Source organism: Mesocricetus auratus, unplaced genomic scaffold (genome assembly GCF_017639785.1).
Source record: "Mesocricetus auratus isolate SY011 unplaced genomic scaffold, BCM_Maur_2.0 Super-Scaffold_100691, whole genome shotgun sequence".
Classification (NCBI taxonomy): domain Eukaryota; kingdom Metazoa; phylum Chordata; class Mammalia; order Rodentia; family Cricetidae; genus Mesocricetus; species Mesocricetus auratus.
In genome coordinates, this window is record NW_024429267.1 from 33,401,431 (window position 1) to 33,428,370 (window position 26,940).

General features: G+C 40.6%; 1 protein-coding gene across 1 annotated transcript in view; it reads left to right on the top strand.

The window, feature by feature from the left end:
- Slc9a9 (solute carrier family 9 member A9) overlaps positions 1-26,940 on the top strand; it is a 534,247-nt gene that overhangs the window by 346,726 nt on the left and 160,581 nt on the right. Inside the window, exon 12 of the mRNA XM_040739467.1 lies at positions 14,276-14,429. Coding sequence (XP_040595401.1) covers positions 14,276-14,429 — 154 coding nt within the window. The remainder of the gene's footprint in view (positions 1-14,275; positions 14,430-26,940) is intronic.

Consider the following 26,940-nt stretch of genomic DNA (forward strand, 5'->3'; position numbering starts at 1 on the left):
CTTCCTAGATGGCCAAGTAGAAAAAAAAAATGTCCCTAGCCTAGATGGTCAGTGTTAAAAACCAAACTAGCTATACAGCTGCCTTGGGACTAGAGAGATGACTCAACTGTTAAGAGCACTTGCTGCTCTTATAATGAACCTAGGTTAGATTCTCAGCATCTGAACTGGGAAGCTCACAACTGATTAACTCCAAGTCCAGAAGATCCAGTGCCCTCTTCTGGCCTCTATAGGCACTGCACACATGTGATGCACATGCAGATAACCAGGTGCACACACATACACATAAGTAAAAATAAGTATATTTTAAATGATACTAGAAGATTCAACCATCCTGCCCAGAAGCTACCACCTTGGAGACACACAGAGGGAGAGTTTCTTTTGCTTCCCTTCACCATCACAGATGACAAGACAGCCCTCACAGGAGGTGTGCTCCAATAAGCTGCCTGCTACTCTCAGAACAGCATCCTTAAAAGGCTGAGGTCTTCATTCTGAAGAATGGATGACTGTTAATCCCTGTGGAAGACACAGTCTGGGGCAGAAGCTAAGTGTAAACTACCGGTATGTCTCCTGCTTCGTTCTCTCCTGTCAGGTGAGGACAGTTTAATATTCCATGTGCAGGTATATATCCTTGGTCACTATATCAACCAAAATGTTAAAACTCAAAGTACCAGTAACTACATGAAAAAAATATAGCGTTCTCCTTCCCCCACGAGTACCCATGTAAAATGAAGACCCTTTTTGGCATTTATACTGTGAGAAAGTGACAGTATCTTGAATTGACCAGACTGACTTATCTTTTGAAATAGTATAACCAACACACTCAATAATGAAAAGGGATAACACAGATTGTCACTGCTCCCTGAGTTCCAGGAATATAGTCTTAGAAGGATACAGGAACATCAACAATTTAGCCACTCAGTTCTAGAATTTTTATGGGCATTTGGGGTTTTCAAGATGTCCACATGAACAAATACTTTATTAATAGTTGTAACCAAATCAACTTTTCCACTGAGGCAAACAAGTAAACTATGTAATTCTACCCTATTTTCTGCCTGAATTTACTTACTAATAGTTTGCTGATTTGGGGCATGGAGTAGACAAAACCATAGAAACTATTAACATAAGCAAACCAATTTCAAAAATTAGTCTCTGTGTGCCAGCACAAATCCCTTGTAATATCTGCCTGGGGTTCTATAGATAGAACTCAAGAGAAACCAATAGAATTGATTCATATAAGTCATATGTGCAAATTAGCAAGGAGCAGTTGCATTCACAAATGCCTTGTGCTGAACACCCACAGGGCCAAAATTGTGCAGCATTGGCTCTGAAATATCAAGAAAGTTCCAACACTGGCCAGCCTGTGTTTCAGACACTGACCGAACTTCTGTAGTAAGGCAAGACTTCTAGCTCTACCTCCCATTCTCCCAAAGGCTCTGCAAGGAATCGGTCCCAATTAGGGGACTGGTGATCCCTCCTGAGAGAAGGAAGAGTCCCCTGGCAGCAGCTCTGCCTCCGACTCAGCATTTGCAAAATGGTCACCTGAGGCATCACAGCAGCCACCCTCTCTACACTTCACCAAAGCTATTTTCAATCCCACAGGGAGACATGCTAGCATAGGTGTTAAGGTTTGTTGCCTTTGGTGTTTTTCCTTTCTTTCTTTCTCTCTTTCTTCCTTTTCTTTCTTCTTTCTTCTTCATTTTTTTGTTAAGTCTTTCCCTGTATGTAGCTTAGGCTGGCCTAGGAGCTTCCTTTGTGGTCCAAACTTCCCAGACTAACGTTGATACTCCTGCCTCAGCTTCCAGAGTGCCTGGATTATAAGCATGAACCATTACACCTGCTGAATACTTTAAAATGTACTCCTCTTGGGAAGAACGGGTACTGCCCTTCAATCTATTTCTTACAATGGCACTCTTGCTGGTGGGACACTCATTCCAGCTGCCAGAGGAGATGAAGGCATGATTGGAGAGTCCAAGAGTGCTGGTTAGTTTTTGTCATCTTGACACAAATCAGAATCAGATGGCATGGAGGAGGCACCTGCACACGGCCTGTGGGCATGTCTGTGGTGTATTTTCTTGTAAGCAGCATTCCTGGGTGGCCTGTGCTTCTGTTCTTGTCTTGAGCCCCTCCTTAGCTTCCCTTGGGGATGGACTATAAACTTTAAGGTAGAAATAAACCCTTTCCTCTGCGATTTGCTTTTGGTCAGTATTTTACCTCAGAAATGGAAAATCAAACTAGAATAATGAGACAAACCACATTATCTTTGTGTAGGGTAGTGAGATTGATGTGGTTTCTGTCAGGCATAGCGGTGCAGGGCTTTAATCCCAGCACTCAGGAGGCAGAGGCAGGTTGATCTTTGTGAATTCGAAGCCAGCCTGGTCTACATAATGAATCCCAGGACACTCAGGTCTATATAGTGAGACCCTATCTCAGAGGGGAAAAAAGGAAAGGCAGTTTCATGTCTACTATAAGCCTGATGAATAAGGCTTTTAGAAGTCGAAGAAAATCTGGGACCATATTCAAGTAGGTTTTGTGACAGTTAGCCATCTTTGCTAAGGCAGCATCTAGAAAAACATTGTTATCTGTTACAACAATGTTACAATTATATTACAGTGCAAAACGTCTTAGATACAAAGTGAGGTTTCTCAACTCTAGGGATCCTTGCCATTTAAGTCAAGTTAGTCACTGCTGTGGCTATTGTGTGCATTGTGAACACTTGCAGGATCCCTGGCCTCTGCCCTGTAGATGACAGGGAAGTCTCACTAACTCCCAAACCCCACCACTCAGCCCACATCCCTGCATCCCAGCCCTAGGACACCCATGAACGTTTCTAGACCTTGTCAAATACTCACTGGAGCAAGATCCCCCCAGCTGAGGTCTTCTGCCCCACATGGAAAGTTCTGAGTTCTCTTGAGCACAGCCTGGGAAGGAGTTGAGTGTGGTTCAGAGACTGTTTTGCCTCTTCGGAAATCCACAGTTGGAGATGGAGCTAGCAGGGAGAATCAGCCCACGGTATACTGCCATATCCATCTTTACCACATAAAAATAAATGTCTAAAGCCCGAGGCGGCTCTGTGTGTTGACTTCAGAGCTGTGGAAGAGCTAATCCCATCCCCAATTACCCATCCTGCTGCCCAGGGCTTCCAAAAACAAACTTCATTCCAGATAAAAATGTATTGCTGTTGCATTACTTTCCTTCTTCACAGCCTGGAGTTTCAGTAATGCAAGTTCAGGGGGAGATGAAGGAAAGAAAGTTCTACTGGTCTAACACAAGTTTGTTTTCTAGAAGGACTCAATTTGTTTCCCAATGTAGACGATTTTTAACTCCGCAAACAATCTGTTGGCTTCCCTTCCCTGTGATAAAATGATGTTGAATTGAAAATGGAACCGAGTAGCAAGGTTGCACGATTCGGGAAGGCATATTTTGAAACCCGACTGACATTTTTGCTGAAAGTAGTTACCCTGTGCAAGGTCATAAGACTTTAGCAAGTGTAAAAGCTATACATAATTCAATTGTGGACCTGTCCCGGGCTTTGATTTACCAGACTAATAATAAGAATGTGTTAGGTCTTTGAAATCAGCTCCCTCACAGCAGTTAAAGTGAGGGTGTGGGGAGACTTAAGACAGGCTCCTATTCCAAATGAGAAGACAGGAAGCTGGAAGACTCCTACAAAGGACAATTCTTTTAAAGGACAGACAGGTTCCTCAGGTACATGACTGTACCCCAGTCCATCTCCCGCTCATTTCCTTTTGGATTCCAGTAACACTTTCAAATGCAAAAGTGACCTTTCCTTCCTCCATTCATTTGGGCATTCATCACAAGGCAGGCTTGAGCAGTGCTTACCCTGTCAGAGGAGCCATGCAGCCATCCAGGGGGGATGTCACAGCAAATGCCACAGACTGGGGCTACTGTTCCCAAGCTCACTTTCTAGTCAAGGAAGATGAATAAATAAATAGAAAACTAAATGAATTCCAGATGGCAAGGAATACAATGAACATGCATACACACACAAAAAAGTCCTGGGTGCAGGTGAAAGTATTGTGATCTGTCCTGCAGGCCTAGCCTGAGATGAGGAGGGGTAACCCAGGGATTGCCTGGGACAGGCAGTGTAGTAGGGAGGGGTAGCATGGGAGGGACAGGCCAGCTGAGGGGACAGTGAGTACAAAGTCTAAGAAGCAAAAACAAACTTTACCTTCCTGAGCTTTTCAAATCCCGAGGTATCTCCCTCCTCCTGCGCTCTAGTAGGAGGATGCTAACCTCCCTTGAACCATGCACTCTTTCATCAAAGCATCTGTCTGCTCAACCTTTCCACTGGGGAGACTAATGGACCTCTCATAATGGACTACAATCCAAGCCTTGATCGCCTTTGTCCAACCCCATCCTCAAACACACTCCTTAGTAGTTTCCCCTAATTCCTCTGAGTGCTTAGGACACCCTGTATTCCTGGTGACTCTCCCCACATGCCTTCATCTGACCCATCAACAAAGACTGTAAGACTCTGACATGCCGGGACCTACCACACTCTCACCCCAGTGAGCACACTTACCTGCTGCCTGGATTAAGGTACTGGGCCCACTGGCTCCTGGTTTCAGCCTACAAGTCTGGCTTCCACACAGCAGCCAGGGTTTCTCCTCTAACCATTGAGTAGATGAAATCACCTTCTTGCATACAACTTTCCTAAAGTTTCTCATCTCAGAATAACCTTGACCTTCAAAAGGCCATTGGTACCTGGCTCTGTGACCTCTATGGTATCTCCTCCTTCTATAGTCCCCAATCTGAACCTCTTCAACCTACACCAGTCACACTGCCTTCCAGCTCCCTTCCTTGGAACTTTCCTCAAACTTCCCAAAGATGAACAGGTACTGACCAGGCTTGTCCTTCTGTTGGAGCCTCTGATCAAACATCACTAACCTGTGAGGACTCCCAAAGCAGCCTAACACTGAAGCCCTGGAGTGCACACAGGCTGGCTGTCCTCTTACCTGCTATGGTTTTCTTCCCAGCACCTTATGCAACTAACCCGGATGTGCCTTTAAGTCAAGAACTAGCTCTCATTTGCTACTCAACTCTGTATGCTGAAGGAATTGAGGAAGTAAGTGATCACATGTAGGTATTACCATAGAAGTAAGTGATCACACGTAGGTATTGCCATAGAAGTAAGTGATCACACGTAGGTATCGCCATATCCTAGCTAGACAGTTGGAAGTCGGTGCAATTGTTCGCTTTAAGAGCATCACTGAATTTCATATCCGTGACACTGTGGGAAATCTGGGAACTACTTTAAAAAGATGTAATTCTAACCTTTTGAGAGACTAGAAGTTGGGAGAAAAGAACATGCCACATTAAAGATTGATTTATCCAGATTATGGTTTAGTAGTACAAGTGGTATGATCAGTGTATTGTATAGGATTTCAAAGAGAGAACATTGTGACTAGAGGATTCCAAGAACCCATGAGAGTGAGGGTAGGCAGAAACATAGTTAAATGGGCAAACACTGGAGAAGCCCAAAGGAAATGCAGAATTCTGGAAGTGAAGCAAGAGCTGAGTGGGCTGGTGCCATAAAGGCAACTGAATGCTGCGAGTCTCTCATTGCAAGCCAACAAAGGAAGACAGAGTGGGATTTGATCGAGAGGTTTCTGTGAACTATGGGAAGCTGTGTGCTGAGGTGAATTACAACTGCATAAACTAGGATTTGGGAGAGCTTTTCTGAGGGACATGGAGGAGAACATGGGGTTCATGAGTCACAAAGTGGACTTTCAGCTGGTGTAGAGTTGAGATGATGGCCTTGGGCCACCATGACCAGTGGCCTGAGCTATCACCATAAGATTTTGATGTGCACTCCAGTTGAAGACTACAAGTCAAGCCTTAAAATGTGCATTTAGAAATGAGTTAGCATGGGCTGGAGAAATGGCTCAATTGTTAAGAGCATTGTCTGCAATTCCAGAGGACCTGGGTTTCAGTCACAGCATCCACATGGCAGGTCACAGCTATCTGTAACTTTAGTTTCAAGAGATCTGATGCCTTCTTCTGGCCTCTGTGAGCACTAGGCACACTCATGGTGTACAAACATATGTCATATAGTGTACATATATATTTGCAGACAAAATACCCATACACATAAAATAAACAAATCAATAAATAACTTAAAAAGGAAATGAGATAACAGAAATGAAGCAACCTGCTTAGACTCATGGAAGACATTAGAGGTAGTCCTAATAACAGATTCCAGAACCCTTGAACCTCAACATAAGGAACTGAAATTAAATAATAAAATTTCAGGCACTGGGCTTTCAGAAAATATCCAACTATTACATCAAACTACAAAGTAGTCATCATTTTCTCTATGTAATTTGGACTTGTGAAAGATCAGAAGATTTATCTAGTCATTGATTTGGTCAATAAATATTCATTGAGCACTTATTATGTCCCTGGTCTTGCCTCAGTGTTGCTGGTAAACAAAGCCTGACAGTTATAAAGCATTGTATGGGAGCTCTGAGGGGAACTGGGCTGTTCTAGGAATATAAGGCAGCCTGTCCCAGCCTCAGGCCTCAGAGAAGGCTTCCTGGACAAAGAAGTGTCTTAGCCAAACTGTGAAGAATAGCTAGAACACAGTGATGTTCCACTGGAGGATACAGGAGAAAGAACTCGGATAAAAACAGATACTCCAGGGGTATTGCACTCCAGTGACTTCAGACCCACACATTCTGTGAATTGATTGGCAGTAGTCATAAATGGGGCCATCATAATCCTTCATCGTTTCCCTTCATCAGTATATCCTTTCAAAACACCCCCTTTAGTGCACATTTTAACATACCCTCTAATACACTCCATCTAAATTTACCTTTTATTCAATATTTATCTGAGGCTTTCACGCGAGTATACTGCATTGCATCATGTCCACGTCTCTTTCCCTCCAACTTTGACCCATATCATTCAAACTACCCCCCTCGAGAATTCAGACCTCTTCTGTAGTCACACACATACACAACCTACTTAGTCCCTTTAGTGTTATCTTTGTTCCCATGTGCTTAGGACTGACCCCTTAGGATTGGTGTCTCATCCCTGAAAAAAAAAAAAAAGACTTTTCTTATTCCTCATCAGCCACTGACTGCCTATAGCTTACCATCTAGGAATGGTGCCTTTTGAAATTTTCCTCCATGCACGTTGACATGTCATCTTGGTGAGATCTTTGTAGTCAGCCACATCATTGAGAGTTAATGGAAGCAGCACCCCCATCATATTCCGAAGATATAATCTCACAGCAGTCATCTGGGTCCTCAGGCTCTTACAATCTTTCTGTCCTTTCCTCTGAGATGTTCCATGAGGAGTAGAGTTATTGACATACCATTTGGGTCTGGGCACCCTGTGGTCAGTTGCAAAGCTGTCTATTAGTCTCTGACTGGTGTAAAAAGAAGCTCCATCAAAGAGATGTGAGAGTTGAACTTACCTATGGGTATAAGGATGAATATTTAGAAGGCTTTAGTACATTAGTACTCCAGTACTTTAGTACCAGATTACTGTAGTACAATAGTAATTGCAATAGTAATCTGGTAGTAGTAGATTCTCCTCTGGGGTCTACAGTACAGATTACTATAGTAGTACAGATTCCTATAGTAATCCCTATAGTTCTCCTTCAGGGTCTATGACTTCTCCAGTCATAGTTTCTTGGCTAGGTTTATGGTATCAGACATAAATTCCCTGTAAGTCACTGGGCTTTAGGTTGAATTAGATAGCTGTTGGTTGCCCTCAAGATGCAAGTGTCACAATTGCACCACTGAGGATATGTTGCTGGTTCCATTGTTGTCATTCTCAAGCTGTAAAGCTGGATAGGACTACTGATACCTTTTCTTCCTTGGTGGCTTGCATGACATCTTTCAACACTGTGAAAGCTAGTCCTCAAGGACTAAACCTCCACATCAATACCAGAATTGTTTTACCAAGACCTGTGACTGAAGTATGTGGTGTCTTCAGCACTAGGGTATTACCCCCATGTTCTAGAAAGTAATTGGGGGAGTTTCTTGGACTCTTCTGTACAACTTGAAGGTAGGCATTACTTGCCTGACATTGAGTTTTTTGTTAGCTAGCCTATGGTTCCTTAGGAGAACATTATCCCACCATGTGGGGTAACTCCATTAAAATCATATGTATACAGGGGCTGGAGAGATGTCTTAATGGTTATTAACACTAGCTGTTCTTCCAGAGAACCTAGGTTCAATTCCCAGAACCCACATGAAGGCCCATAACCTTCTGTAAATCCAGTTCCAGGATATCTGATGTCTTTTTCTGGCCTCCACAGGTGCCAGGCATGAGTGTAGTACACAGATAGATGTATATATGGGCAGAATATCCATATGCATGAAGTAAAAATAAATAAAATAAATATTTTTAAAACTAGATCCATGTATATCTTCTCTATCTCTCCCTCATCCTTGTGTGTGTGTAAGCTTACAAAATGACAGATTTCCCTATGGGTCTTAGAGACATCCTGATGTTATATCCCCTCCTCCCTCCCGCTCCACGTTGTAAGACAGTCGTGTTTGTAGGACTAAGTGCCTTAGAGAAGCTGAACCTTCCTTACTGTGTTCCCACTCTGTGTTTTGGTTAAAGCCAGTCACATAATGGGTGATCAGGAAATGTTTACAGTTTTGCATTACCGCTTTGCACCTTAAATGAGAACGTCCAAGGAGATATTTATATTCCCGTGGTTTAAATGTGGCTATATATATCTGACCTGTACCCATCTGCAGCACCTTTGCAAATGTGTAACTGATTAAATGCTTCACTGTTGCTCTTTAAAGATAAACAGGAAACTGCACATTTTCTGCCGCAGGGGTTCTTGCTGAAATCTTTCTTTGGCTCAATAGTGTTCTATTGTTATGAGCAGAACATCAATATAATTAACATAAGAAGCCCTTAGAGGCCAATTTTAAGTGAAACCACATTTAATTGTAGGTATTTCCTTTATTCCCCAAGATGATAATAACTTTCCAATTGGGCATATAAAATGTGTCAAAAATTCTCACAAAGTCAATCTTTTTTTAAAGTGAAATTATATAGTCTACCAATTCCCAGAAGTACAGAATTGCTTTGACTAGCTGACCGAAACAAAGAGAAGAAAGGTGAACCAAAGGGTCCAAGTACTCAGAAATCAAATCAAATCCAAGTCTTGATGTGCTCTGAATTTCCTGCTTCCAAGCAAAACTGTATATGCTCTTTGAAAGTACTGTTTTGCTACAATGAAAATCCCAAGATCAATATCATCTATTTTTTACATCTTAGTATTTTTTCAGTAGCTGGAATGATTTTTTTTTCAATTCTAAAATCCTCTGTGTCCTAAATCCGTGGTGTTAAGAAGAAGGGGTCAGCATGTACACATATGTACTTACATATGTGTGGATAGAGACATAAATATAGATAAGCATTAATTAAAGCAATGAATGGTCACTGATTAGACATTTACCTAGGCTCTTGATGTGTAAGGAGGAACTTCTAGAGTCATGAGGGATAGGCAGGACAGGACAGAGCGTCAACTGTACTTTGCCCACTTAGCAAACTCAGCACTCCCAAGAACTTGCACTTGCTGTCACCACCCCATGTCACCTGTGACAAATGCCATGCAGGCTAAGGATGACCAGGGCAGGTACAGATGACCTCTTCTCCCTATATCCCTCAGCTCTGAAGTTCACTAGGTGCCCATCCATTCAGAGTCATTCTTTCACAGTGTCTTAGAGTTTGGACTTAATAAACATTTTCCAACCTGCCACAAGGTCATTGCTATGCTTTTCTTGTTTTTGCCCCAGACATCTCTACATTGCTTTGCCTGTGAATATAGGTTTTAATACAATTTCATATATTAAAGTTTCATATAGATTGACATGAAGTCAGAATAACAATTATACTTCCATATATGTGTATTTGAGAATGTTGGGGTGTCTGGAGGGACCTTGTTTTATTTTTTTAAGATAGGGTCTTGCTGTTGCAGTCCATACGGTCTTCAAAGTTGATGTTCTCTTGTTGTAGCTTCCTGATTGCCATGGTTGCAGATGTACGCCATCAAACCTGCCACTATTTTAAGTGCATGCTTAAACTAAGGAGGGCTTACGTATAATTTACTTAAAAGACAGTTATGCCAGTTTGGCAGAATAACCGTACCTTATTAAACATGGTTAGAAGAGTTAGCAATTGCTTACTACTTTGTCCTTGGTATCTAATGTGGATGAGTTTACAGTGGGCAAGATACACAATGTTTTTATTTGTAGTCTTATAAAAACACAAAAGAACTACAAGTATTTACAGCAAGAAACAAACAGCAGATATCAATCATTGTTTAATATTCCATACCTCTTCTGTCACCTTATATGGGCAATGCTGTTTAACTGACATATCTAGCAATATGACCTTATTGGGGGGGGGGAAGAAAAATGAAAGGATTGCTTTCTCCAGGCTTGCACTATGATTAAACAACCTTGACCTATAAATCCTGTGCTCAGATAATAGGAGTCTATTTCCTTGCATTTCCATTCCCTAATGATGCTGTTTGTGTATCCTGGAGAGAGCATTACTCAAATTGTCCCAGTGTTGGGGCCTCTTGTTGCCCTCCCAGCCTTCTCTACCCTGTTGTGTCTGAGAGCAGGAACACCTTTGCTGAGCACAGCCATCCTGGCGTTCAGAACTTCTGATGTGAAGGAACATTTTTTATTAATGTCTACTTCAAATGTTATCGTCCCTCTCTTCAGGCCATTTCCTTGTCTACATGGAGATTCAGAATAATTTTCTTCCTCCATTACCTTGTCCCTTGGAGGTATTTTATAATCAGAGTGCATGTTCCTCTCTTTCTTCCGAGGCTTTTATGGTTCAGGCAAAATGTGTTCAATCTCTCTGGCCTAGTCCTCTGTCTCTCCTGTCACACCACTTGTCTCGTATGTTTTCAGCATGAAGCGAACAGAGAAGCATTATAATCTATGCTCTGGGGTGGCATAACTGTGACGGTCCTCATTCTACCCAGTATCTTTCGTTTCTCAACAATTTGAAATGTAAAATATTGATTTGGAATCCCAAAACTGTTATAAAAATGCTGCCTGTCCTTTGGCACAACCACAGTCCAAAGCACCTGTGATTACTTCTCTGACACCCTCACAAGATCAGGCCCATTAACAGTACCTCATAGGAAGAGAAACGTGAGGACAGTCACTAGACCCTCACCAGCGATGCCAGCTACTTATTCCTACACACATGCAGCTGCAAGTACTCCTACCTCAAATGTGCATCTCCAGAGTGCTAGAGAGCACGGGAGGTAGAATGTTGGTTTAAGGGGGGATCTCTACCCCTACACCTGCTTTTCAGTAATGTAGCTTTTGAGGGGTCAGTCATGTTTCTGGAAGAAATCCCAGTTAAACTCATAGGGTTCACCAAGTTTTAAATCATTAGTTTACCAAGCTGGTCTTGGATGGGATTATTTTTCTGGTCTGTTGCTGATGCCCTATTTAGAGTTAAAAATAAAGACATTTGCCCACTGTAGTATGAATAATAAAAACCCAGAGACAGATATTGGGGTTCAAGCTGGAGATCAGAGAAACAAAGCAGCCAGCCACTAGAGAATTCTCACCTCTACCAATGCTCAGACCTGAGGGGCGACCCACTGAACCTCAGACTACATCTCCAGGCTACACTGCTGTCCACCAAGCCTCAGAATCCTAGAATGCCCTCTGAGACTGCATTGAGCTCCTTATCTTCTCTCTAGTATTGGGATTAAAGGTGTGAGCTCTGTTTCTCTTTTAGAACACTTCACTCTAATGTGTAACCCTGGGTGGCCTTAAACTCACAGAGATCCATCTGCCTCTGTCTCCTGAGTCCTGGGATTAAAACTAGTGTGGCTGGCTTTGCACTCTGATCCTTCAGGCAATCTTTATTAAATCATAGATAACATATCATCACAGTTCACCTCTACCCTCTACTTTGGAGAAGTAACAAAGTAGACCCCTAGCACTACAGAAAATATAGAAACTGGACCTTTGAAATTATATGTATCTTATTTTAACCTTCCTATAAAAATAGCTGAGTCATTACTTCTTTGACTTCTGCTTGCTCCCATTATAAACCTTTCTCCCCTGCTAGACAGTATGATTAGCATCTCAGTGTTCAGTGAGTCTCAAGTCACCACCTCTAGCCTCCTGCTTTGCCTCCTTTGCTGCTCACAATTTATTTACTTCCCATCTAAGTCTGCATTTCTGTTTTTGTTAACATCACCCCAATTTGATATGTCCTTTCATTTTGTAAAACCTCTTATGCTTAATACAGATTAACAAATATACAATATAAAATTAGCATATTTTTACCTTAGAACAAAAAAGTAAAATAAAGAAAAAAGCAGTTCCAATAGATTAGTTTAAATCCCAGAGTTTGTGAAAGTATATAATCAGTCTAGAATGTTTTAAGTGTCAGTTAATTAGTAATTAGTTAATTAGTGGTCCTGGTTTTCCTTGTTATCTGACACATTCAATTTAGAACAGTGTTCCCAGAAAGGTATTCTTTTGTAGACAAATACAATATAAATCTAAAGTTTTATGGGAAAGCAAGAAAACCAGCTATGGGTGAGAGAAAGAATTTCTGTACCTAATTTAAAGGCCCACTATGTACTTACAGTAATCAGGACAGTGTGCTGCAAAAACGGACACAAATAAATGAAATAAGTAGAGAACTCAGAAAGAGTCACAAGGTATAAGCAGCTGGTTTTGGACAGATGTTAAAAAAAAAAGAAAAGCAGTCAATGGGAAAGGTAGATGTCACCAGTGCAAAAGATAACCATGACCCAAGCCTGTCCCTTGATATGAAAACTGCCCCAGGATGATTGTGGAGTTAAATGTAAAACTTATAAAAGAAAATCTTTGGGGACTAGGTTTATGCAAAGAGTCTTTAGAATTGACTCCAAAAGCACAGTTCATTTGAAGATTGACAAGTTTTATTCATCAGACTGAAAAAGATTGTTCTATAAAAGCTCAAAAAGTGAGAAAAAGAAGGTACAGAATAGAAGGAAATATTTTCAAAACATTGCATCTGACAAAGGCCTATTATGGACCATGTATAAAGAGCTCAGCACACAGCAATTAGAAATCCCAGTAATGCAATTAAAAAGTAGAAAAAAATGCAAATGCTATTTCATGTAGCAAAGTATACAGATAACAAAGTAACAAATTAAAAATATTCAGTGTTAGCTGGGCGGTGGTGGCGCACGCCTTTAATCCCAGCACTCAGGAGGCAGAGGCAGGCGGATCTTTGTGCGTTCGAGGCCAGGCTAGACCGATAGCCTCTGAAACAATACAGAGAAACCCTGTCTCGTAAAAACCAAAAAAAAAAAAAATTCAGTGTTTTTGGCCATTCAGAGAAGAAAATTCAAACCATAATAAATTACCATTCCCTATCTATCACAACAGTTTAGGCTAAAAGGTGACACCACCGAATATGTCAAGGATGGTGGAAATTTAGACAATTTTTATGTTGCTAGTCTGAATGAAAAAATGGTAACCTCTTTACAAATGAAGCCTGCAGATACAGCACCACTGTGATCATAATCTGGAGCTTTATCCAGAGAAAGGAAAGCATGTCACACACAAACCAGTATGCCAACTTGTGCAGCTTTCATTTAACCTCCAGGAACTAGGAAAAATGTAGATGTCCGTCAACAAACAGGTGATGAAAGAGACCACCCATGGAACATTTATACCAAGGTTAGGTTCAAGGGAGAAAACAAGCAAACACCTGGTCCAGTCAACACCTGAATACCTGGAGAATTATACTGGACAGGCACAGTGACAAAGTGATTCCATCATAGACATGAAAGCAACTGTAAAGTGACAAAGTTTCTAAATGGAGAATAGACATACTGATGACTGAGTTAAGGAGTGTGTGTGTGTGTGTGTGTGTGTGTGTGTGTGTGTATGTATGTATGTATGTATGTATGTAGTCAGTGGGTGAGATTATAAAAGAGCATCAGTGAGACTCCTAAGTTGATTAGAAGATACATTCTATGTCTTAACTGCATAGCTAGACATCAGTATTCTGACTAAGATAACATGCTGTTTTGTTGCAAGATGTTGTCACTGGCAGAGTCTAAGGAAAAGTATTTCTGTATCTTATTTCTCAGAACTCCATGAGAATCTGCAATCATCTCTGAATAAAAATTTTAGTTAATGAAGAAATTATATTAGCAACTTGCAAAGATAAATATAGTGAAGAGAATGGGTTAGTCTTGATATTAATTTTCTCCTCTCGGTTTCTCTGGAAGGTTTGCGAGGTGCCATCGCCTTCGCTCTGGCCATCCGCAACACAGAATCGCAGCCCAAACAGATGATGTTCACCACTACACTGCTCCTCGTGTTCTTCACTGTCTGGGTGTTTGGAGGAGGAACCACCCCCATGCTTACATGGCTTCAGATTCGGTAAATAATCCTACTATAATGAGCAAACCATTGAGAGGCCTGGCTGACCTGTCTCATTTCTACTACAGCTGACTTGTTTGGGGTGCAATGATAGATCTGTTCCTCAACTGTCCCTGGAGTTCCCAGTGACCTTCACTAACTGGTGAAGCAATATGACCTATCATGTACTGAGCCAGTTTTTTTCAACAGTCTTGGAATGATTTCTGTTTTCAAACTGTCCTACAAATAGATTTATTCACCCGTGACTTCTTCCATTCAACAGTGTTAGAGTTCAGTGTGATACACACTCTTGTCCTCAAGATACTCACCGTCTAGCAGACTGTTAAAGAAAAGGCAGCGAAACTAGCAAGAACACAGATTCCCTATGTTTTTAACTCCTGGCACTAGCACTTAAGATAGGAGAAAATACTTAACATGTATTTGGTGAGACAGTCATAGGTTTTTCAAAGGGGATGCTGTAGACACAAGCTATATACTTTCTCACCAAAGAGAAAGTCAAGTCCCAGTCAGAAACCATCTAATAAGCAGTGCCTGCAGCTGGCTGCTAGGAATTGAAACTATAGGGGTAGCAGAGGATTAGATAAAAGTGGATAGGTGAAGCCAGTTTGGAAAATGTATAAATCTGTCATACAGTGTTCTTGTCCTTATTTAAGTATTTCAGTGACCCAGGTCCTCATTTTCATTTTCCAGAAGATAAGGGATTAAGTAAACATTTGTTTCTCACATCTATACATGATAATGCTCATCCCCAGTTCCTACCTATTCTCTAGAACAAACTGATAGGTAAAGATCCTTCTAACTACTAAGGGTTTCTGAGACGACTCTACCAACAGGGGTTGTAATTTGGGCACCTTTGTCTGGCACATCGATTATAATAAAATCAAATAAATAATTCATGAAACTTAAATTAATATAACCATAAACACAAATGCTTTTGTTGCACATTTGCAAGAATTTTCCCTGTTTGGCCAAGAAGAAGCAGAAGCAAGCCTCACAGATTTAGTAGAAGAAGGCTTATGTGTAAACCAGGCCAAGTGGCTGCACATTAAACCAAATTTCAGGGGAAAAGGCCCCGTGGACTACTGTGAATATTACTAAGAACACAAAAGTGCATTGACTAAAGGTGAACAGTGAGCATTTTGAAATGCTTGTTGAATTATTTTTCTAGCCATATAAACGTGGCCTGCAATTTCTTTCACAGTGGTGGGTACCTGAAGGCTCCCATGGATGAGTACACACATTGCATTAAACTCTCGAGTATCAGATCCCCTGCAAATCGTTAGTGAGACAGTGGTGTGTTCAGATTTCTGGAAAATAAAATTCAGTTGTTTGGATCCCTGTGTGGAAAATGAGGGCATAGAAGGCAGTGAATTCATAGAAGTGAATTCCTACTGAAATACCAAATACACTATCAAATATTCTGTGGAAACATAAGGAAGAGATGTCAAAGTTTCCCTGGTAATAAAACATAATTTCTTTTCTACGATTTCTTTCCCTACTCTCAGGTTGTTCCCCAATTTGGTAACATATTTGTTTAGCCAGCTCTTCTAGGGTGCTTTCCAGTAGCAGTAGCTGACTTCCCATGGGTGTCTTAATTTACATGGTCTCTGATGCCCAGTTCACTGGGAAGAAAGAGGTATGCTAGAGAGTCCTTAGATTGGCTACAGCAATTATCCAGGTGACAAGACAAAGTTGATAAAGAAAGCAGACAATGTTAGCCAGGCATTGGTAGTGCACACCTTTAATCCCAGCACTCAGGAGGCAGAGGCAGGCAGGATCTCTGTGAGTTCGAGGCCAGCCTGGTCTACAAAACTATACAGAAAAAGCCTATCTCAGAAAAAAAGTGGTGGGGGGGATAATGTCAAAATCAGTATCCAGAATGAGGTGCTGGAAGGCCAACCTAAGTCAATGACATTCTCCCTACCAAGATCAGAGCATGGGATCACCTAATGGAGCTGTACCAGTTGGGGAAGATTCCAAAAGGTCCAAGTAAGACAGCACCAGATCTGGCCGCAAACTGGGAAAAGGAGAAGCATGGCTAGGACCACCACATTTATAGGGAAAGGAAATAACAGGGACTCAGGCACACGAAAAAGGTGATGTTTTCAGCTGAAATCAGGGTAGAAACCCCAGAGACCAATCCTAAGAAAATACAGGATATATAGATATGAAGATGTTCAGAAAGTTACCTTGGGCAGATGGACTTTGAGGCAATAAGAACATTTAAAGGCCGGCATGGTAAAAGATTACATATGCAAAAACACAGATGTGTGATGTTGGTAGGGCGGGCTTAACTGTGTTATAGTGATCTTGTCATAGGCTCAGCTCTCCTAGCTTACGATGTGGTTGATAAAGAAACCATCACTTCCGTCTCAGCTTTCAGACTCACAGCTGCCGTTCCCTGCACCGTTGGCAGGGTCTGCCTCTTCACAGTGCAATGCCCCATTCACCAGCATTCACCTCAGGCTCTTCCATAGAACAACAGCATGCAAGCTGCAACTTGGATAAAATGACATTAGTGGAAGAAGCTAAGGGACGGAATTCAAATGTGATCTCACACAAGCCCCACATTCTTGCCAGAATATGACTTGTTTACATATTTTACAAGCCCTTTCCTTCTTGAGTCCTACATTTGCTTCTCTTAAATTATTTGGAAAGTACTTGAACTCAGTTTTCGTTTTCAATTCCTATAGAATTTTTCATTCTGTTAGAAACTACCACAGGAGGAGATAAGGAAAATGTTTTTTGTCGGTAGCAATTAGTAGCAACAGCATCAGTTTCTCTTTGATAGACATGACTCAAACAGCAATGGTCACATCATGGAGACAAGCTCTTAAGTCTGGTCCTAGCCACAGTGTAAAGTTCTTAACTTAAAGAAACTTAATTTATTTTAAAAATAATAGTAAAATATATTTAATGAGGCAATTTAAAATACATCAGTTGTTTGTTTCTTTTTATATTTTAAAGAAAAATGACTCCTCCCATATTATTTTGGAGGCTTAGACGCAAAAAGGAAGGTAGAGTTTCTTCTTGGTTAGAGTTCAGCTCTTCCCTCCTATAGGTACGTCAGCACCACAGTGAAGAGAACCAGCACAGTCTGCGAGGATCCTTGGGTGCTAGGCAGGAAACTGGAGAGATGAAAGGTCCCAGACTCCCTCCATCCCGCCTCACAGAGGCCAATAAACAGGATCACGAACCCAATGTTCACATGTGCTTACAAATAAGCACCAAAGCCCAAGAGGCCCAGCTCTGTGGACGTGGCACTAAGTAGTTAACTGGAATGGCAATATCTTTCTCAACTTAGGGTTGGGCACCATGTGGAACTAACAGACTTGAGAATGAGCCCAGACCCCCAAGGACAGGCCAGTGCAGATGCCTCAATACTAAAAATGATGGGAGCCACCTCTCAGCTGGGGTAAAAACTGGCAATGTGTCTTCATCGTAGGACTGCAGAGCCAGGAAGATCCTGTCTACCGGGAGGACTGGTCAGGCTCACTTCTGCAACAGAGATTCTCCATGTAGTCTTTCCCTGTGACTAGCAGTACTTAGAGTTCAACAAAGTCAGTCCTGGCCCCAAGTTCCCAAAAGAGGAAATCTGTCTTGCTCAGCTACAACCTAGAATTAAAGGAATTACAGGAATTTATTATCCTTCCCCATTCAAGCCAAGCCATCCCACACTATCTTTCCCAAATCAAGGAAACAAAATTGCATATACTAGCCTTTGTCCATTACAGGGAAATAGCTTTTAGTTTGACTCCTCTGGTGTTTGGTATTTTAGCTGTATATTTAAAATTGATTCTTGGATTTTGGCCTAAAGCTATGTAAAAATGCTTTATCACTTTTGCCCACTGACTACAAACTTCTATGATAACAGTTATCTTTGGAATGTACACAGAGATAACAAGAGTTCTGTCCATATATATATATATATGTTTATATATATGTATATACATGTTAAGTACAAGTGCTTACACACAAAATTTCCTGTACTACTGAGGTGAGAAAACACCAATTTAAAACAGTGGAGGGATGCTTATAATAAGTTCTTAAGTTCTTTTACTATTTATCTATTTGGTTTCCCTCCAGCATCAAAGTTCCCAAGCATGCTCAACAACTACCTTCACAAAGAGATTAATGCAGCAAATATCATGTGTTTGTGATGTGTACATACTCACACAGAGATTTAAAGTAAGTCATTCCCTGTCTCTGCCTTGTAGAAGTAGGGACTATGAGCTCCCAATTCAGTTCTTCAGTTTTCTTATCTATGGAATGAGGGTGATAACAACAATACCACTTTAGAATTTAGGAGCAATAGGTGTTAAGTCTGCAAGAATTTAAAGCATGCAACAAGTACTCCTGCAAACTCAAAGAATACCTAGGTGCCTTTTCTTAGCTACGTACTTATTGCTTATTGTGATAAGCACAAATACAGTGTTTTTAATTAGACGCATTTGTGAAAGCTTGCTTTCATGGAATATAGAAAGAAATAGTCTCTTGAGAGATTAGTTCATTTTGTACTATAACTAGATTCATCAATTTTAGAGACAACTCCTACTTATGCATTCAAAAGGATAGACTTCATTAAAATCTCACAAAAACTATTACAGCAGTCCAAAGGCTCAAAAGGAGTCTTCCTAGACTGTGTTTCTATTGCCATCTTCACATAGTGACCCTTGCTTATGCGACTTTCAAATACCTGATTTGTGTCATTTCATCAGTTTATATTTTATGTTTATGTCTTGTATTGATTTTAAGCCAGCTTACACATTTTATGTCAAGTTATCTCAGTCAACAGACCTGAGAAATATGTTGTCTTGTGAAACATGGGCAACCAGTTCACTTACTGAAATAGAATTATACATTCTGCTTCTCGCCCACTGCTCCCTTTTGGAAATTATTTTCTACTTTCTATAGATTCTTCTATAAATATTTCTAAATCTATGGATTTATTGCTAACATCAATCTAAGTTGACATATTAATTATGAATATTGGATAACTGTAGCAGTCTACTGCTGACCTAAAGGAATGGCATGTTTATAAACAGTGATTATCAGTTAGCTGTCTATGTTCCCAGCACCAGCTGGCTTCTTTACTGTGCTGTGATCATAGATACAGAATCTCTCCAGTTCCAGGATACATTCTTTACCACTGCAGCCTCCAGCTGCCCCCCACTAGCCCTGTTCTTATTTATTTTCTCTGAGCATCAGTACCAGTGAGATTCACCCATGCTTTGTGTTAAGTTTACCAAACAACCGCGTTCCACTCTGTGGAAGGCAATCTATGTGATGGCTAGAAAGCACCATCCAAAACCACCCTTGCCTTTCTTAAAGTAACAGGCACATATTTATGTGAGTATGAGGTCTGACAAAAGTGGCTTAGCTGCAGTTTGTGGAACATGTTATTCAAGGGTGAGGAAAAGCTCCCACACCTGGCTGAAACAGAGCATTCGTGCTTACCCCCCACGCCTCCCAGTAAGTGCAACTCAAAGTACTTGACCCAGCACAAGCAGTGATTGTATGACGATTCTAAAAGCAAATGGTAGGAACCAGCCTAGAAGCCCATTAACGGATGAACAGATAGAGAAAACATGTTGTACACAACATGATGAAATTTTATTCTGCCATAAGGGAGAATGAAATCATGGCATTTTCAGGAAAAAGGGTGGAACCGGGGTGGTTATGTTAAACAAAATAAGCCAGAATTGGAACAAATCCCACATTTTGCCTCATATGCAAATCTAGGGGTGTGTGAGTGTGTGTGTGTGTGAGTGTGAGTGTGTGTGAGTGTGTGTGTGAGTGTGTGTGTATGTGTGTGTGGTGTGTGCGTGATGAAAGAAGAAGAAGGATCAGAGAGGGGGAGGGAGAAGAAGAGAGACACGGTGGTAGTAAATTGCATGTTATGAGAGCAGGAGGGAGAACGGCATCAGGAGGCCAGGAAGGACAGGGAGAGCGGCGAGGAAGAAGGATAAATAAAAACAAAATATTTCACAGGTATCTGAGAATAATGTAATGAAGTGTATCGCTTTGTATCCTAAATTTAAAATCATTAATAAAAGGAGAAAGAAAAGTAAGAACAAATGATAATAGATGAGGGAGTGAACGGATTCTTGGGCCGGCAGTGAGGTTCCCTTCTCCCTCTTCTGTGTCCTGAAGTCTCTTGACTTGGGCCCAAAGGCAGTCCAGTGAATGGATTTCTGCAGCAAGGAAATGAAAAGGAATTGTGAGATAATCCCTTTGTTTCTGGTTTAAGGAAAAGGCAAATAGTGAAACTGTAGGTCAAAGAGTAGGGAAGGAAGGGGAGGAGGAGGGAGGGGGGGAGTTTGAACAAAGAGGAAGTGGGGGAGGCAAGCAAGCACTAGAAGAGTCCCTGGCTTTGTGACTTTTCTTCACATTTTCTCCCTGATCTTACATAGCCACGAGGTAACAGGTGACCATGGCACTAACAAATGAGAAAATACCCAAAATCCCCCCCCAAAGGGACCTGTGGCACTGGGACCACAAGGAAGAATGATCCCATTGCAACTGTTTGTCTCCTGCCCCTCCCACCAGTTATCATTGAGAGCAGGTGAGCATTGTAGAGAAGGCGCGGGAAAGGCAGAGCAATGGAGGAAAACTAGAGACTTTAATTCTTCAGGAGCCAAGGGACGGCTTTGAGGCTGGAAGAGGCTCAAGCAAGTGGAGTTGTGATCAACTCTGGGCTATCTCTCGAGCTGTGTGTGTTTAACTAACCCTGAATAACACAGCACAGCTGAGTCAGAAGGCACCCTGGGTGACACACGTGCAAGGCGGGGCTGAATCGTGCCGCAAAGACTTAGGAACGGAATTGTTAATGGAACTACGGGCAGCACAAGGCAGGTAAGAGCTGGTGCCCTGAACCTAATCCTGCTGGACACCCATAAAATAAATATTTCATAGGAGAATCTGATCAAATCATTTCATATAATATTCAAATTTTCTAGTATAAGCCCATAATCACTCAGTATATGAAGAACGAGAAAAATATATATCACAAATAAAAACATGATAGATGCCAACCTCAAGATGATGCACATATAAAGACTAATACTTTGATGAAACTTTCATGACCTTGCCTAAGAAGTAAAATCAAACACACACATACACACATATATACATATACATGCACATACACATATGCATACATATACATGTACGCACACATACACATATATGCACACACATAAACATATACACATACATAGCAAACACAACAGAAACAAATTTAAAAATATAAATGGAAAAAAGATGTGAAGTGCAAATAAATGAGGCTTTTAGAACCTGAAAAGCAATGCCTAAAATGAACTATCCACTGGATTGGCTTAATGCCAAAATAAAAGATGGCAGATGAAGGACTCGGTGAAGTTGAAGATGGTTAACATCCTCCCCTTCTAACAAAAATGAGAGTGCGTTTTCACCAGCAGACCCATTCTGGATAAACAACCATATGAAGGGAATTCCTCAGAGGGCAGAGAAACAATAGTTGAATAAGGTCAAACAGCAGAAATAAGGAAGGATGTGGAAACAGTAAGCATCAGTATAGTATAGTATAGTATCGTATCGTATCGTATCGTATCGTATAGTATAGTATAGTATGGTATAGGATAGTATAATATAGTATAGTATAGTATAGCATAGCATAGTATAGTATCGTATCGTATCGTATAGTATAGTATAGTATGGTATAGGATAGTATAGTATGGTATAGTATAGTATAGTATAGTATAGTATAGTATAATATAGTATAGTATAGTATAGTATGTAGACCTTTTCTTCTCTTGGGATCTTAAAAATCCTATGTAATGCTGAAAGTTAACTTTAACATAGTTTTTCAAAACAGAGGGTGGGCATAAAGGTGTGGAAAATAGGTTTTTAAGATCTACTTGAAATGTTAAAAATTTTATTCAAAATAGATTGTAAAGAATTATGTTTATATTCTAATTTCTATATTGATTACAAAAATACATAAAGAATCAGAGTATATTTTAAAATTAAACTAGTACTAAAATGGAATATCAAATAAATTCAACACCCCACCCTCAGAAAGCAGTAAGACAGAACAGCACAAACAAAGCCAAGTGATAAGATATATATCTACACCCACATTAATTATTGCATCAGTTATATGAAATAGATTGTCACAATGAATAAAAACTAAGAATCAACTATGTGCACCCATAAGAGACATGCTTGACTAATGATGTAGGTGTGGCATAGTTGGCGAAACATAAGAGAATTAGAAAAGCTTTGCTGTGCAAACACCGATGAGGCTTTGCCCATGATAATCTTCTGAGCAAGAACATTTCTCAGGTTAAAAAGGATGCTATGTGATGATGAAAAGATCAGTTTACCCAGACAATATGGCTCTATAAAATGAGCACACGCTAACAATGTTGTTTTCTAAGACATGCCAAGCCTGACAGATCCAAAACGAGAGATGGACAAGTCCACACTTAGAACTGAGGACTTCATAGCTCTCACAGCAACTGACAAAACAAAGCAGGCAAAAAAAAAAAAAAGACTGTCATTCAGGAAGCAGCAACAACAATAGAGTGGGTTACTGAGCATACACACTCTGATTCCTTAAGTCATTTTTCATGTGGGTCTTTAATCACCTTCCCAATGTCTCTAAGACATGAGATCTCTCTCTCTCTCTCTCTCTCTCTCTCTCTCTCTCTCTCTCTCTCTCTCTCTCTCTCTCTCTCTCTCTCTCTCTCTCTCTCTCTCTCTCTCTCTCACACACACACCCTTTCACCTACTTCTTCAAGTCATTAATAATTTTCCCCTTTAGCTTTCTCGTCTTCCTCTGTAAATGCATATACACTAACTATATCTCTATGTAAGTGATCTTTTTGTAGCCCTGGGATGGAACCCAGGGTTTTGCATATCTTAGGAGAGCATTCTACAACTGAGCTACAGCCCCATCTTCCATATGCTTTATACTTCTTCTCCTTTCTTCTCTTCTGTTTGAATATCAGGACAGGCCTCATATTCTTCTTATGTTAAAGCATGTGTCTTAAAGGATACAGACATTCTATTAAGTATCCAAAATACATAGGTAGAAAAGACATTGTGAAGCATTATTATCAGCATTGTTCAAATGGTCCTTGTTATTGTAAAAACTGCTTTTACAGGTGTTTTGAAATTCAGGATTTAATCAAGGCAATATATTTTATTTGGGCCTTAGTCTTTTTTTCCATGATATTGATTTTTATAGAAGAAACCAGGTCAGTTGTTTTATATGCTTGTCCACATTCTGGACTTGTTTCCTCATAGTGTGGGCTTGTTTCCTCATAGTGTCAATTAATATCTTCCTTCCTGTATTGTATTTCTTATAAACTAGAAATTAGGTCAAGTCTTGAAATTTGGCTTGAGTACTTGTTTTTTTCCTTGCAAGAATGCCCATTGGTGATGTTGTGTGTATTGCTTGCTTTGTGAATTTGGGGACCTTGCCCTGCAGGCTCCATCAGTGTGTCACGATGATGAGTTTATTTCCATGGGACAGTAGTAGTATCTGTTACAAAGGTACATTTTGTTTATTTTATAATTTCCTTTCAATCTGTGGGGCAATAATTGAGTGCCATACAAACATCTTCTTCCCAACAATCCTCTTCTCCCCACTTGAGCATCCACTGGTGATGCTTGTTCAATTAAACTATTGCATTTGGCTAACTCAGTTTAATTTGCTCTTGATATCTAATGTTTTGCATGTGTGCACATGTGCCTATGTGTGGACACTGGCAGGCAACCTCAGGAAATGTCCCTGAGGCATCTTCCACCGTTTTGTTTTGACAGAGTCTTTCCTTAGGCAGGAGCTCACCCACTAGGGTAGACCAGCTGGCCAGTGAACCCCTGGGATCTGGTGCCTCTTCCTCCCCAGATCTGGGGTCATAAGAACCTGCCACAACTCCTGGCTCTTTATCACAGGTTCTGAGGTTTAAGTTCAGGTTCTCCTGCATGCATAGCACCATGTTTCCTACTGATCTGCCTTCCCAAACCTTGACACATAATTCCTAGAGAGAGAGTTCCTCTCTTGCCAAATGATTACGTTTTTAATAACATTTTTAATTTTCTGTGGGATTTTTTGGAGACAGTTTCATGTAACCCAGGCTAGTCTTGAACTCCTGATCTGTCAGCTTCTTTCTCACCATTGCTGAAGTTACAGGAATGAAACATCATGCCTGACAAACTTAACTGCTTTTTCTTGATGATGGGGATTGAGACCAGGACCTTGGGCATACTACACAAGTGCTCCAGCACTGTCACCTCCACCACAATTTTCCCTTTAAAAATATGGCATTCTTCTTTATGACCAAGAACAAATGAGTTCTTGTCATGAAAAAAGTATGTATTTGATATTTTAAGGAATAAAGTTCTATATATATTCATTGGGTTGATTATAATTCATTCAACTTCCCAATATCAATATCTCTGTCCTCCTGATTAGGCCAGAATGTGAAAGGTGTACATCAAATTTCTCATTATAATTTCTGTAGTCTGAGTCTTTTTTTCTGTAATATCTGTTATTACATCAGAATGCACCACACATTGCTAAGATGTGCATCTGACTGCTGTTTGTGAGGCATGTTGTTTTATGATAGACATCAGCCCTGCCTTTACATTTGCCTTCTCTGTTTTGTTCACCCAGAAATAAAACAAAATGGTCACATCGTCCTTATGTGTTAATGCCCCATGATCATCTCCAGTCCCGACATGTGGGATCATAAGGGGTGCGAGCAATGGGGTCATGGTGCGTTTCTGAGCCCTAGGCAGTGGGGGCTTCCCTTCTCTCACTCATTTTGGTTCAGGAAGCAGTGAGTAGGCTCCAACTTGGGTAGATTTCGGTATTTTCATCAACATCATTTAATTCTCCGTAATCTCTAGTTTCTCATCAGAAAATAAAGTCTTATTTTTTTAATCTGTTATAACCTTTTACCTGGTAATGCCCATTTTAAATCTACGTGGAACTGCTTAAGAAAAATTACAGAGTAAAATCCAAGGAATTACATTAAAATGCCCATTTCATGTCTACCCCAAAGATCAATTGCATAGCCAAAATATGGGATTCTAACTGGAGTTATTAAAAATAGTACTCAGGTTTACACTTAGCATCACATTGAGGAAATTGCTTTAGACAGAGAAACTGCCTATTAGAGGAAAAATATAGCTTAATGGCAATTTCATTGTACTCAGGGCAACTATCTGGTTTGGAAAAATGCCAGAGGAATGTTTCGAAGAATGTTTCTTCTTATTCTTCCTTCCTTTTTTCTTTAAACTCTCTTCAGAGCTAGGATCATTGCAGTGTAGAGTACAACCCATCAGTAATGAAGCTGTACCCTTGTTTGTAGGTGGTAACTCCAAGTATCTCTGGCCATTTCCCTCCCTCAATGGTACTGGCTACCTTTGTTTTTTTGTAGGATTCAGCCTGGATATTACAGTCTCCACTGTTACCTCATGCCTTTTCCTTCCCTTTCCTCACAGATGTAGCCTGTTAGCATGACTCCCTGGCAGACAAACCACGTTCTGTGCCAAGAGCACAACAGGGTGCTGAGGAGGGCTTGGTGGGCCGACTCTCATGGCTGCCACAGACTGTTCATGCTTTTCTACTGTACCTCAGGCTGCTCTGCCTGCTGCCCTTGTGTCCTTATGGGTTTATTGTGACATAGCTATTAAAATAATCCCACTTTTCACTTCTTTTAAATTACCTTCATCATGGACCTGTTCTTTTATACAGTACTTTTGTCATTTTAATAGGATTCTCAAAGAGTTGGAGATTATTGCTCAAAACAGTCAACTTAACTCTGTGTTTTATTAGCCAACCCTAGGCATTTGATCAAGTGGTTAATTTTTGTGCACACTAAAATAATGTTTATTACTTAAAATTAGAAAGAAAATATTATTTAAAAATTATATTTGCCTGGTTCATTTCACATGAAGGCAATTATGGTTAAAATTTTAGTGCGTTTTGCTAAAAATTAATTGCTTTCAATGTTTCTATTAACAAGAAGGTCTTTTTAACATTTAAAAATATTTTATGTGTATGAATATTTTGCCTGTATGTATGTCTTTGCATCAAATATATTTCCCTAGTGCCTGAGGGACCAGAAAGGATGTAGGACCCCTAGATCTAGAGTTACAGATGGTTTTGAGCTATCATGTGGGTGCAGGAACCAAACCCAGGTTCTGAAAGCAGCAGATCCTCTTAGAAATGCGACCACCTCTCCTGCTCTTCCAACCTGTTTATATTGGTCCAGGATTAGTTTGTGTTCTTGAGGGCACATACCAGTAATTAGAGCTTTGTCCTGGTCCCAGAAGTTCATTTCGTGGTGATCTGCAGGAAGATTCCAGTTTCCCTCGTGCAGTAGAATATCTTGATGGGCTCTGTGCTGACCATGTTGTCTTTGCCAGCACTTGAGTTTCTGATGAGCTCCAAATTCTTTCAGATTTGGTGGCTTCTACCACACAGGTACATAGACTTCCCATCCTCCCCTTGGGC